This window comes from Aulonocara stuartgranti (genome assembly GCF_965226115.1).
Source record: "Aulonocara stuartgranti genome assembly, chromosome: 23".
NCBI lineage: Eukaryota > Metazoa > Chordata > Actinopteri > Cichliformes > Cichlidae > Aulonocara > Aulonocara stuartgranti.
This window is the reverse complement of record NC_138958.1, coordinates 26,095,010-26,110,000: the sequence shown is the minus strand read 5'-3', so window position 1 is coordinate 26,110,000 and position 14,991 is coordinate 26,095,010. Positions and strand designations below refer to the sequence as shown.

General features: G+C 39.4%; 2 protein-coding genes across 4 annotated transcripts in view; both read left to right on the top strand.

Moving 5' to 3' along the window:
* ahr1b (aryl hydrocarbon receptor 1b) overlaps positions 1 to 8,618 on the top strand; it is a 64,017-nt gene extending 55,399 nt beyond the window's left edge. For all 3 annotated transcript variants that reach the window (XM_082525443.1, XM_082525444.1, XM_082525445.1), the window contains one exon: positions 2,171 to 8,618. In XM_082525443.1, coding sequence (XP_082381569.1) covers positions 2,171 to 2,308 — 138 coding nt within the window. In that variant the 3' untranslated portion in view covers positions 2,309 to 8,618. The remainder of the gene's footprint in view (positions 1 to 2,170) is intronic.
* The window catches only part of LOC309701330 (glutaminase kidney isoform, mitochondrial), a 226,636-nt gene that overhangs the window by 39,073 nt on the left and 172,572 nt on the right, over positions 1 to 14,991 (top strand). The gene's annotated exons all lie outside the window — the stretch shown is intronic.

Genomic DNA, 14,991 nt, shown 5'->3' with positions numbered 1-14,991 from the left:
AGGAGTTCGGTCACTAGTTAACCAACACTGACTCTGAAGACAGTCTTGTCTGAAAACATGAGCACATTTGCCATCAAAGTAAAGTTGTGTTGCTCTAATTGTGTTGCTTAAGGCACAATTAAGATGGTAAGACACAACTTTTACTGAAGGGTTGCAGTCAAAGTTTGGTAACCTGTTAGCAACCAAAGTAATCACAATTGACCTCTTTCTTGCTAGTGACTGTTAGAAACCACTAGCGAAAGGTGGTTACCAAGCAGTCTTTAGGCCTGTGTGAACGGGGCTTTAGCAATCAATTTCACAGGGACTGCCAGCAACCACGCGCAACAAGTTGAGGGATATATATTTTTCCAGTGCAACTGGTGGTTGCCAGATGGTTGCCAACGTGCCTCAAGGCCTGTGTGTCTGAGGCCTGAGCAACTGGCCATTTTTAAACTACTTTATCAACTAATGATATGAACTGGCTGTCACCAGATTCACTCAGAGTGGCCACGCTGGTCTCTCAGGTATTTTAGCTGATGCTACATGAGAGTTAGGGTTAATGAAAGTTTGAGTCTTACATCTTTCCATAGTTAAATCTTGAAATGTAAGTGTGTTGTTAAGAGCTTAGTAAGAGTTCACCACTTTCACCTATGGTGTTAAATAATGAATGCTACTCCACGAATGAAGGTAGGAACATGACACTTTACTGTCACGTGTTGCAGAGAAAAGCCTTAAACTGAGTTTCAAGACTGTTTTTACTGTTCACGAGTTAGATACCCAGCTAGTAGTTATAAAAGCCTGAATAAAATCCATTATTTTGAGGTGTTTTATTTGAGACGTTGGTATTTAAAACAGTGCAGGCATTCTGATGTTTGGATCCTGTTAGACTCACAACAGCCAATTCTAAACTCAACTCCCCATAACATCATTTAAATTGCCTAATGAGACCCAAAAATGTTCAGGAGAAACGGGAACTTGTCTTTAAAGTCCAACCAAACCCTTTTCCAGTAATAACTAAGCAGAGCAGAGAAAGGTCCTAAAAACACTGATCTATTGGAGTACAAGTTGGAGGTCTAGAGAAATTCCCATTGTAAAACATAATGAGGGAATGAGACCTCGCCAGTTGGCGCTGCCAGATTTAGGCTTGAAGGTTTATAACAAGTCTGCATTGTTAACTTGGCAATAAAAGCCCAACGTGAAGCTTGTGTGACAGAAAAAGGGCTCACGTAGCATGTTGCTCCAGTGCTAATGATTTTGTGACATACTGCATTGTTGAAATTTGCTCAGTAGTTGTCATAGTAGCTTTTTGCTGGTGTTTGGAGCCAAAAAACAAACTGAGACATGACAAAAGAGATGTGATGAAACAGGAGCACAGAGCAGCAAAGCGACGGCAGTGAGAAGGAGTACAATAATGAATAGAATAAGGTCGGGATGCCCCAGAGATGGACGACCCCAGCAGGCATCCATTCATCCCCTCCCCATTCAGCCTCTGCTGTTATTCTTCAGGGTCAGTGGCTGTCGCTGAAAGAAAAATACTGGCAGGCTGACCAGTCAAGCATGAGCGGCACTGACCTACAATTTGACTGTCATCATTACCTAATGCTGCGAATGCAGTGAGGAGGGGGGAGGGAGGGCGAGGCAGCCAGAGAGAGGCACAGCTCTGCTGTGAACAGATTACACGGTTTTACAGCACGTTTGGACCACTGAAGAAAAGAAATAATTAACATGAACAATAATGAATGAGGTTAAAGCCTTCTACAACTCATAAGAAAAGTGAGTAGAACACCACCAACACTTCTTTTCATTCATGTGAGTAAAGCAGACAACAAATTTGTTTTCATCAGAACGACTCATCCTTCCAGCACGGGTTTCTATATGTAGCTAGCTGTGTAATTCACTAAACTGCAGCACTTTCACACAGACATTGTCCATTTTTACTTACATTTCTTTTCAACTTAACCTTGAAAAGTGAATCGATGTCTTTCCGTTATGGAGTTCTTTTCTTGGAGACAGTTTTTTCTTGGACACCTGCCAGTTCTAGAAATTACTTCATTTTTTTGGACATTTGACAGTTTTTCTAGTTTTGTTATTGGTTGTTTGGGGAGAGATACATTTTTTCTAAAACTGTGCCCTTTTTCTCAGAAATTAGTGTGTTTTTCTTACAGTGTGACCCTGTTGTGTTGTTTCTCAGCTGGAGAATGGCTGCCTCCTTGGAGCCGCAAGCACGGCGTACGTCAGGACGTGTCTGATGTCCAATGGGAACGCAGTGGCCACAGGCGACATCCCAGTCCCATGCCCAGATGAACTTCCTGCCCTTCAGGACTCCTAGAAATCTGGATTTTTCCTCTGAGAAGGTAGAACAGAAAAGAGAAGAGGAAAAACAGACTGTGTCTGCATTTGACAATCATGATTTTATAAGGATGCAAACTAAAAAGACTTCAGATCAGCTTCTCTTTAATAGCATTTGTTTCATCTCACCTGTGCTGCTCAGAAAACCTCAGATCTCCTCTGGTAGAGGAAGAGGACGAGCTCTCTCTGAAAGTGTCCACATCTGGTTCAAACATGTGGTCCTGACGATCTGACCGCAACTGGGTTTTTGCTGTCAAGCCAAAACTCATCACTTTGTGGCCGGTGTGTAAACAGTTAATCGAACAGAAAATAAGTGGAAGACGCAATTACACTCAATTACTGCACTTTTTTTTTATCTTTATTATCTCTCTTTGGTGCTCAAAATAAGAAACAAAAAGGCCGGTTTTAGTGGCACATAATGTGAAAACTGAACTATTCAAGTACTGCCGGCTATTTTTTTTAACTGTATGCACACCCAGCTGTTGGTTTAGGTTCAGCCTGAAATGATCTTCAAGTTTAAAAGACTTTAACTCTCAAACCCCTGAGCTGTTTTTCCTGATTAAAATGACTTGGGGGGTTTATTAATTACACTCATTTCAGTTCATTTTTTTATGTTAAGAACTCTGTTATAATATGTCGGAGCTTCAGTTACACTAATTAGAGATGCTTTAGAAGCATAACAGCTAATTATACACACACGTTTATAGTTGTAATAATTTACTGTACCCATTAACCTAACTTCCATTAACTTGAGTGTGATAGAATCTATCCTGCTTGTTCCTATGAAAACCTTTTTGATCACCACTTTATATTCATGCAAATATCTTGAAAAATATAGAAATTAATACAAATATTCAAGTAATAAAATAAATACAGGCAAACACTTTGAGCATGAGCTTTGAGAAGTGATCGCTATGGTAGTTGAGAAGGACCAAAACTTACACGCTGAGCATTAATAAAAATAAAATATCACATATGCTGCATCAAGCAACAGCAATCAGTCAGCGAATCTTTATTTGTATAGCATCTTTCATGCAGCTCAGTGCAGTTTAATGTACTTGATTGATGAATGACGAGATGGTAATAAGACATTAGCTTGCAATGTTAGCCAATTTTAAAATAAAATAAAAAGGCAGCAGATGAAGTAAAACAGAAATTTTAAATGGTCTTTGGACATGATGAAAGTAAAACAGATGAAATAATAAATAAAGATATATAAAATAAGGTCAGATAAAATACAATAAAAAGCAAAAAATAAATAGAATAAAATGTTTATTAATGAAAAAGGTCTAAGGAGTAAGTAAAATTAAAATAATTTAATTCAGTAACAATCCTGAAGAACTTTTTATCAATGATTTGCAGATTGCATGTAATTGACAACTTAACCCCATTCAGTTGCAGACTGATTGCAGACTGTCTTATTGCAACAAAGTTGCTTTTAAGTCAGTGTATTTTGTGGAGAGACACTCTCATGACTGAATAATGGTTTTCAAAACAGAGAAGATCAGATCAAATCAGAGCATCAAATTCGAACATAGAACAAATCATGCTTTCCATTATCTTTGCCACACTAGTGAATAATTCCTGTCAAAACTATGAAACTTTGTAGGAAAATAGGCTGATGAATCCAGGAAACATTTTTGTGGTGTTGGGTAACGTGAAGGTTAAAGTCTTTAAATCCTCTGAGAGCTAATTCACCACAACTGATGATGATGTGTTGACCAAAAAAAACCCAAAAAACAAATCTCCTGTAAAGCCTTGAGTCTGCAGCTCGACTTAAACTGCATTTTCTCAGCAAACTCAAACCAACAGCTGCCTTTAAAGTAGGAAACATTTTAGCTTAAAGCTCATGGTGTGGTGTGCTTAGAAAATTGGTCACAAGAAGTCATCTGAAACATTTAAAACCACTGGTGAAGACTTTAATCATATACAATCTGCAGTATATTTTAATGCAAACATTTTGAGCCATTCATTTATGGAAAACGCTGTGACGTCAGATCAGAGAAACAAACAGATTATTTAAACATCAGTGTTCGTTTTGTCACCTAGATGTAGATCAACTGTGGGGTTAGTAGTTTTTTTTCCCTGGTGCTACATATTGGGAAAATAAGCATTTCTTTCCTATTGATGTTGTTTTAAATTAGATTTTTTTTGTGTTTTAAAATATGTTGAGAAAGGTTAAGAGGAACCCCGACTATTTCAGCTTATTGGCCTTAATGTCCTCTGCTGATCAAGCAAATCCTAAATGTTTCAGGTATATTTTGACCTACGAAAGCTGCCATTAGTTTACATGTGCAATGCATTCAGCTCAAAATTACACAAAGGATGAACTACTGTGATATCATTTACAGTGCTTTGGTCCAAATAAAGTTGATTCAATTTAATGGCACCAAATCTCAACAGCAGTTGCCTCAAGGTGCTTTATATTGTAAGGTAGAGACCCTACAATAATACACAGAAAACTCAACAGTCAGACGAGCCTCTATGAGCAAGCACTTGATGACAGTGGGAAGGAAAAACTCCCTTTTAGCAGGAAGAAATGTCCAGCAGAGTCGGGCTCAGCCATGATCAGTAAGGGGAGAGGGGTTTAGACACATGGACGTGATATAAGAAACGTAGAGGATTATTACAGTGGTCATCTTCATGTTGTACAGCTCGAGTACAGCCGACCAGAAAAAGTGTCTGTCTTGCTGTAGGGACCATTAGATGTCTCTACCCAGAGTGCACTGCAACTTTAAACAACATGGCAGCCTATTAGTGAAAGGACTTTTCCACTTTTCATAAAATGAAGGCACAAGATGACATCACAAGCTCTACACGATTTCATAATCTGGGTTCCTTTTAAGATTAGAGAGGACTAGCAGACGGTTTTTATCGGTTCACCCTAATGCTGCATTTTCGCCTTTTTGAAGTTTACACCAATGTCGTGCACCGGCTTGGGCGGTCTGATTTGTCGATCAGCGGTGCTGAAATCAAACATCAAAGAGCGTTTTTTGGTTTGTTTCCTGACCGGAGAGTGTGAAAATCTCCCGTTAATGCCTTTCAGCCTGTCAGACTCCCGACCGTTTATTCCTTCAAAGTGTGAATAACTAAAAAAAATATTTTATTCTCATATCTAAAGTGAGAACTTGTAGCTGGTTTAGCACTGACTGACTTCCACACTTTAAACCCTGGTGCACATTAATTAGCAGTACTAGAGCTCACCTGGCTGGGCTTTCTTCACGTGAAGCCCCTGTTGACCCTGCTGGTTGTGTAATGTTTGAAAATGTCTCGCTCACTGAGACTGCGATCCAGCTGTTCTGAAGGCAGTTTACGTCAAAGCTTACAGCCCACTGCGTTCATGTCATGTCAGATTAACTGGAACTGAAGAAGTTATTAAAGTGATAGTAATCAATATGTCTGCATGATCAGAGGGTTAAACTGGGGCTGTATGTGTTTTATGTTAAACAACACACAGTAATAAAAAAACAAAATGTTCTTGCATCACAAAAATATTGTTATTGGAAATTGTGACAGCCCTAGTTTAAATCCAGAAACTTCACAGACAGTAGCATTTTTTTTTTTACCGTTCCTCTCATCCCTGTTTGCAAAATTTGCAAAGCATGAATTTTGAAGTGTGATTTCAAATCATGAAGCAAAAGGAAAATGAAAACTAAAGCCAAAGTTTTTGTCTCACACGATATAAAGTGTCTGTGAAACCATCAGGATTTTTGGTTGGTGCCTCAGCGTTTTATCACAGGGCTGATATTAGCTGGTATCAGTATTTAAGACAACCTGTAAATGAAAATTAAATAAGAAACACCCTTCAACCATGCTATGAGTGTTAAGCTTGCACAGTTTGTCCACTAGAGGGCACTCTGCAACATTCTTGTTTGTAATTCAAGTTCGGAAGACCCTAAAACTGAATTTTTACATCTACAAAACTGATTTTGGCTGTTTGAAAAATGGCCTGAACTTAAAATAAGTCTATTTTAAGTTTAGGCCAATTAAAACATACTTTAAAAAAAGATTTTTGTGTGGTGGTAGGACAAAACACCCTTGGTGGGCACTCAATATGGACAATGCACAATACAAATATTGCAGCATAGCTAAAAACTTATTTTTATCTGTAACAGTGTAAGAATAAAAACCTCAATTCAGTTGTAAGAAATGTAATTGTGACATGCCAATTTCATGCTTCTGATACGAGGGTAAAATTAACTCATTCACTGCCATTGACGTCTATAGCCGTCAATTGCAGTGAATGAGTCAATGGGTTTAACTCATTCACTGCCAATGGCTGGCAGTGAATGAGTTAATACACAATTAATACAAGCTATGATTATGTTTTAGTACTCTGCATGTGAGTAGCTGTTGTATTATAATGTAAAGAAGTCACAAAAAACTCTTGGGTAGAGCCTAACACTCACTATTTGATGATGAAATTAACCCAAGTGGACTCTACAGGAATCACGAGCACGTAAAGTGTAGCGCCTGACTTAAACATTGCTTTCCCAGATTTGTAAAATTAAAATATAAATGTACTGAATCGGTGAAATGTTAAAAACAACAAGATAAATACAATCAATAAAAAAATTGTCCTGGAGTCACTCACCTGTTTCAGCTGCCCTAGTTTCCTTTCAGCTCAGTGTGAGAGTCTTTGCCGCTGTTAATCAGCACCTCTATAGTTTCTCCTTTCTTCACTCACTCACTGTGAGTGAACCTCCTCACCCACGCAGTGGAGTACAACGTTAACACGTTATGTTACTGTAAGTGTAATAAAAGCTTCCCCAGAAATGTTAAATCAAGCATAAAGTGGAGGAGGCAACAAGGAAAGCTTTCCTGTCGTGTTGACTCACGTCGACGAAAGTTTGTCATGAAATAAAAATGTGGAAAAGTTGTGGAAAAAATGAATCTTTGACCTCATAAACACAACGTACGAATGCAACTGAAATATATAAAATAAAAGGTTTATTTGCTTCATTGAGGAGTGTGCTTGGTATAAACTGAATGTATACTAATCACATAAATTTCTTTTGAGTAGATTCCATTGAATTGAACATTTTACGTCGTATTATTTAACAAAATTACAGAACCTTTACTTAAAGTCAGCATTTTGCTGTTTGTTTTCTCCATGCAGTTTTAGCATTCTTTGTGCAGCTTTTTAAATCAAGATCAGTCTACATATTTAATTATGTATAATTATAAAACCTTTAGACATCAGTTGAACTGGTTTTGGCTTCACTTGAGGCTGTGGACTTCCTTTGGCTGCTCACTAACTAGCTGAAAGGCATTGTTGCACCTTAAGAGAGCCATTTCAAGACACACTGACAGGTTTTGTCTCGGTGCGTATAATGTGGCAGGGCACAACATCATTATTTTAGCTTTGTGTTTTGACATATATTAGCTCAGCGGTGACATGACATGAACGGAGATATTAAGAGCAGCTGGAGGGCAGACGGGACAGCATTTAGCATTTAGCACTGACTCAGAAACCAAAAGAGGCGCTCTGTTGCTGAATGTCTCGTGTGAATCACGAAGCTTTGAACTCGCCACAGAAAGTTGCTTAGAAGCGATTTTTTGCTCACGTCAGCCGACGACAATCGAAACGCATTTATAGATTTTCCTCTTTGTTTTTGTTTTTTTCCTTTTCTTACTGACTTTTTCTTACAATCAGATTTTTCTTAAAGCAGATCATTTAAAATCAGTAGTCAGATCACACACTGACACGCTGTATGGAAGAAAAAAAAACTTTGAGATCTCAAGGCTATTTACAACCTGAAAAACTAATTGTGTGTGTGTATAAGATGTGTTTATAATGGTGTTGTTCAATCACTGCTTTGTAATCACAGCTCTGACAAGCTCTTGCACTGAAAGTAGTTTTTAAGAAAAGCATTTTATGATTCCTTGTCATATGAATATTGTCCCTAAGAGTCTCAGTGTGTTTTATCTATATGTCATGTTTGAAGACACGTTAGCTCAAAGCAGTATGGTGCCATAACGATGAGCAAAGACCTGCTCTGCTCTCAGCATTTGGAGACTTTAAAATCACTCGTTTCACTTGCTAAAACCCACTTTGTCCACAGATTTAATCTTTCTTTTTTAAAAATCTGAGTTTAAATTAAACCAAACTCTCCCTGTGCTGTTTTTTAATGCACGCAGACTTTCTTTTGTTGTTTGTTTGTTTTTTTTTAAATCACTGGAAGTTGTAGTTGTGCGCTAACATGTGTTTAAAAAACAAAAAAATGCAGTCTGCCATGTGTTGAAATGTGCTCTTGGATCCTTGAAATAAAGGATTTTGTGTAATCACACTGTAGCGGGGCCTCCTTTGTCGTGTTGTTTATGCTATTTGATTGGTTGTGCTAACTGCTGTCTTTTGCCCACCGGGTGTCAGTGTAGTCCCCAATTCTGATGTCCTCAGATTTTTAAAAGACAGTGTACAAATAGCCACTCCAGATGCATGACATCATTAAAGGAAAGTCGGGTAAGAAGTAAAGAAGAGTTAAGGATTTAAAAAGCACCATAACGCCCACTAAGAGTCCATGTTATATCAGAATTAATAATCAGCTGCCGACATATCCCAGCGCAGCACTGCCACCATGTGTCAGGACTCAAAACATCCAAGATAGTCAAAATTATCTATGGAATATTTGAAGTGACTTTGAACGCAGCATGGTTTTTGATGCCAGACTGGCTGATGTGAATTTTCACAAGCTGCCAATCTACCAAAGAGCACCTCGGCAGCAGCAGAAGACCACACCAGGTGCAACTTCTGCCAACTTTGTATTGTAGCCTCAATGTTAATTGATGGTGGTATAACATTTTGTTACATAATGTTACACATGCTGATACTATGAGTTTATATTGGCCTTGTTGATTTTGCTGTTAATTCTTGATCAACATAACTATATTTATTTCTCCAGGAATACCTAAACCAGTGGCAACAGAAAGCACCAGAAGGGCAGAAAGTGGCATGTGTGAAACTTAGACACACTCCTTACAGTTGCATTAGAAACCTCTCAGAGTTTAAATGCTGAAGTGAAACACGGCACCAACAAGAGGTTGAGGAGGCTTTTAGCTGCACATGTCCTTACTCGCGCTTTTTACACCAACAGACGTGTGAACTCCTGCCCAAAAGAAAGCAAACAAACACACAATGATACCAGGGAGTGTAAAGTGACCAACAGCAAAGACTTACAGATATAGCTGGACTGGCCATCGGGCCTACCGGGCATATGCCTGGTGGGCCCGATGGTGATTTTTTGTTTTTGTGGGCCGATGATTTTTTTTTTTTTTTGTAACGGTATAAACAATGAAAGGTGGTGGATTGGCCAGATACTAGTCGATGTGTAAAAATAACTCAGTTGTTTGGTGGTGGCTGTGGCGGAGCTTCCACAGAGGCCAGCAGGTGGATGAGGGAAAGAGGCAGGAGGAGGAGAGACCTGAGGCGGCCGCAGGTCCGAGTGTCAGGTGAACTGAACTTCAGGTAAGAAGAAGGTAAGAAGACCTGCAGTCTATCTGGGTCAGATATAAACCAAGTTTAGGTGGAGTTTATTTTCGTTGTGCTCACTTTTTCGTACTGGGTAGTAGTTAGCATGACGGAGTTTCTATACAGCTGGATGGGTGCTTTGATGTTATTGATAGTGAACTTTATTTTATTCATAAGGTTAGTTAGTAGAGTTGCCAATCGTCCCGTAAAAAACAGAATCGTCTGGTATTCAGAGAAAATATTTCGCGTTTCGTATTGAGGTGAAAAGGAACACAGTTTGTCCCGGACTTCAGCTACAATGAAAAAAAGACACAAAGCTGGAGTTATTCTGTGTCTTTACGCTGTCAGCTGCCTCTTCTTCTCTCATTCTCTCCCCTCCCTCTCCTGTGGCTACTTCAATCATGAAACTGATCAATGATCAGCTGATCGGCTCTCTTGCTTGTTTATCGCCCACTTTGCGCCAGAAAGAGGAAACCAGCGGATGTCGCGCTAAACAACAGCAGCACGTTTAAGCTTGATCAGCTGTTGTTAGAATTTATTTAATATTAATTTCTAGTATCAGCTGATGTTTGCTGGAGCCACAGCTGTAAAAGCTGCTGGTCATGATATCGGTTTGGATTAGGGATGCACCAATACCACTTTTTTGGAAACGAGTACGAGTACTTGCATTTCAGTACTCGCCGATACCGAGTACTTAATAAAAACATGATTTAAATTTGCAGGTAACAGCTTTAGTCCTATAATTTAACAAAAAATAAACAAACAAGGGTATAGTTTGGAATTAAGAACATTTATTTAAAATGAAAAGCATGTTGTATGCAACATATTACAGAATAAATAATTATAAAAAAAACAAAATTTTATTTTAAATTTGTTCGTCTGTTTCCCTGTTTAGAAGTCTCACTAGCACAGTCACAGCTGGGATGACATCAGAGGCTAGTGCGTCGTAGCTGCTCACTTTTTTAGTTCCTCAAAGGGGGCGAGGATGGCAACAGTTGTCTCCATAAGAGCCCATTGGTGAGCGGTGAGATAGTCAGGGAGTTCGTGCACTCGCTTTTGCTCAATGAGGGACTGGACCATGTAATACGTGCTGTTCCAGCGCGTCTGTACGTCCTGCTGCAGTCTCTTTATTGGCTGGTTGAGCTGTCCCTGAATGTCCTCGAGGCGGGAGTAGGCTAAGGCGGAATGTTTAAAATGCCCAACTATTTTCCGTCCCACTGCTATAGCATCAGCTATGCTCCTCTGTGCTAATAAGCGTGGGTAAATAAGCGTGGGTAAACTCTTTGTACTCGTTGTTGTGTTGGGATTTTAGGTGCTTGATTAAATTGCTTGTGTTAAATGCACTACCTTTAGAGCCTCCTCTGGACAATTTCGCTGAGCATAATTTGTAGTCCGCCTTTGTTTTCGCGTCTTCGTTCACTTTGAAATAGTTCCACACAGCTGATATGTCTCGCCTTGCTTTCTCCCCGCTCTGAGCTGCAGCCGGGGCCTGGGGGCGGGCACTCGGGGCCTGGGGGCGGGCACTCGGCGCTTGTGGTTAACCCCTTACATGCCGCTCAAACATAGACAGGGCTCAGACCGTGGTATCGGTCCTCGATATCGGGGGACTTTTAACGAGTACGAGTACTTTAGAAAATGTGGTATCGAGGCCGATACCGGTATCGGTATCGGTGCATCCCTAGTTTGGATATGTGGTGAGAGGGAAACATGAAGATGAAACCAGGAGATCTCCTTACCGAATCTTCATAGCTGAACAGGTTTACCTTTTAGGTGACATGAATTAGTTGAAGGGAAGTTATGAACTGTTTCTGAGAGGCAAATAACCCCAGGATCCTTTTCTAAGTAGCTCAAAGTTTTGCCAGGGGGGCAGGTAGGGCATTAACAGGGAGAGGGGGGGCACAAAGAAATACTTTTTTTTTCTTATTCTCTTTTAAAAATATCTGGCTTTTATTAAATAATTATGTGGATCTTACAACCAAAGTTTTTATCTGACGTAAAATGTATAGAAATCATACATATACCAACAAGACAGTGTACATCACTGTCACAACTAGAGATGGCACGATACCACTTTTTTATGTCCGATACCGATATCATAAATTTGGATATCGGCCGATACCGATATGAATCCAATACAATGTGTTTTTTAATCAATAAAACTTTTTTTTAATATCTTGCTGCTTTTTGTATAAGTTCATACTCAAGTTAAAAAAAACAAAAAAAAAACAAAACACTAAAGCTATTCTGTTATACCTGTATGCAAAAAATGCACTGGACCCAAAATATTTCATAGTTCAGCAAAACCCATCAATCTAATAAACTTAAACCTACTCCATCCTCCCTATTCTGGTATTTTAAAGAGTAAGCAACCTAACTAATAGGGCTCTAAAACTCCCAGCAAAAAAAAAAAAAAAATAGGGAACCACCCCCACCCTCCACCTCATGATGCTTAATCGACGTAATCAACTTTAATTTGATGCAGTGTGAAAAAAAATGCCCAGAAATAAATTATTTTTCAAGAATAATTAAATAGATTCAACATCTTTCTTCAACAGAACTGCCGACTGCACAGATTGTACCTTCCCAAAGGAAAAAGTACTATAGCTTACTAGGATATATTAGACTTAATAGTTACTATATACAGTAATGGACTTCTATTCATTTTACATCAGATTAAAACTTTGGGTGTAAGATTCAGATAATTATTTATTAAAAGCTCGACATTTTAAATGAGAATAAGAAAGAAAAGTATGTCTTTGTGCCCCCTTTTCCCCGTTAATGCCCTATTGGCCCCCCTGGCTAAACTTTGCTAGATCCGCCCCTGCACAGTTACCAGCCGTCAGCTACGTAGAAAAAGATCCTGGTGTAGAAAGTAATATTAAATAAATTCTAACAACAGATTATCAAGCTTAAACGTGCTGCTGTTGTTCAGCCGCTGGTTTCCTCTTTCTGGTGCAAAGTGGGAGATAAACAAACAAGAGAGACGGACTCGCGACAGAAAAGCCGATCAGCTGATCACTGATCAGTTTCATGATTGAAGTAGCAACAGGAGAGAGAGGGAGAGAGAGGCATCCGCTCCATATATCGGTTGTTAAGCTTAACGCGGGAATGCTTTACAAACATTCAGAGATAAACTTACACACTTGCTTTACTTCTCTATGGGATAACTTCCTCGGAGATGAAATGCTGGTTTGGTAGAGAGGCTACAAATACACGCAGCCGCTCTATCACGTGAGCACACTGCTCCGACGTGCTACGGTTATGAGGAGAGTTACGCCGTGTCGCAAGTTTTATGAGGTGCTTTTTTGATATTTAATGGATCGGATTACATTTTTTATTTCTCTCCGATATCCGATCCAGTAATTTTCGCCAGTATCGGACCGATACCGATGCGTAATATCGGATCGGTCCATTTCTAGTCACAACAGCATCTGTTCTCATTCAAAGCCTTTATGGCTTTTCCTATAATACCTGGTGGGCCAGTCTCTAGTCAAAATGCCCGGGCTGATTTTTTTTGTCCCAGTCCAGCCCTGCTTACAGACTAAAATACTGAATATTTGTCTTAGCTTATTTGAGCTATTTGTCTTAGCTCTGCACCCACATCTCAATCACCACATTGGATAATTCACAGTGCAACCAGAAACTCTGGGATGTACCATGTTATGAATCAAGCCTGCCTTAGTTAGTATTGTGGACTGGGAGCAAAAAGAGGTCTGACAACTTTATGTTTGTTTTACTCATGCTTTGAGCTCTTTTTCATCATTAAGATTACTTCATTCAAAAAAATGCAAACAGAAGCCTGACTGTGAAGTTAAAACAAACTAACTAACTGAAAAATAAAGACATGACTAAAAGAAGGTAGCTAAAAGGAGTCTTCCTCATAAGGCTTCCTCTCCAAGTGCAGAACGCTGTCTGCTGCTGACTTTACATCTTTAATTCATGAGAGTTTTCCTTCTCCTGCAGCCTGCTGACAGTTAACTTTGCCTGCTTGTGACGTGATCAATCATCCAAGCAAGATGTTTTGTGTCCCACTTCAACCTCCTCAGACCGATGCCTCGCGCAGCCCGTTGCCACAGGCCACCCAGCGAGGCAGCGGGGAGAGCTCAAATATTACAGAACAGCCGCCCAGAGCAAATATGCTACTGGTGCTGTTTTTGTTCTTTTCCCACTGAGATAATTCACCACAGTGCAAACACTAGAAACCACGTGAAAAACATCCAACCAAAAGAAAATGATAAAAGCGTCTCCAACAATGATGCCTGCTGCTGAGGCTTTGATTTCACACCAAAACTGAATGTTTTTTTATTATTACAGGTGATAATGACTGGATTAATTTCAACACAACTGTATTCATTTTTTTTGTTACACTTTATGTAAATTCTCAAAGTTACAGTGTGCAAAATTGTCACCACAGATTGTAGACTGCATTTAGTCTACTACTGTTTATGTAAAAATATTTTGTACGCACTATATTTTAAAACACATGAATATCAACACTTAGCAATAAGTACAGAAATAAGTTGCTATCTTTTATATACAATGTATAAGGGCATCGTTGATGATGGTGTTTTGGTGTGATGGGTAAAAAAACTGAAACATACCATTAGTCATGGCAGTTCTGCAAATCTCTGTGCCAGCCCACATCAGCCTTTCCTCACGCCATGTTTCAAATCTTGTACAGGGCATCCTATTACACTGCTTTAGCACACCTAAAGTTGCTACTCAATACATTTCATTGTGGAGCCTTGATAGGATGCCACTTGTCTGTGCAATAAGTCCATCGCAATCCGATGGATGAGTCTGTGTTTGGCGGTTGCCATGAGAACGGTACCTGTCTGACTGCGTTGTGCCAAGTGTAAATTTTGGTGGAGGGTGATAGTTTGATATATAGACATAAGATATATAGATATTTTGGAAAAACTCATGCTCATAAAGCAAGGTCTATAGTTCAGTGAGTTTGCTGTGGAAGAACTTGACTGGCCTGCACAGAGTCCTAACGTCAGCCCAACAGAGCACTTTTGGGATGAATTAGAGACTGCAAGCCAGGATTTCTCCTCCAACATCAGTGCCTTACCTCACAAATGTGATTCTGAATGAATGGTCAAAAATTCCCAGAAACACTCCTAAACCTTGTGGAAAACCTTCTAGGAGGAATTGAAGCTGTTATGGTTGCAAAGGGTCAGTTGACAACATAT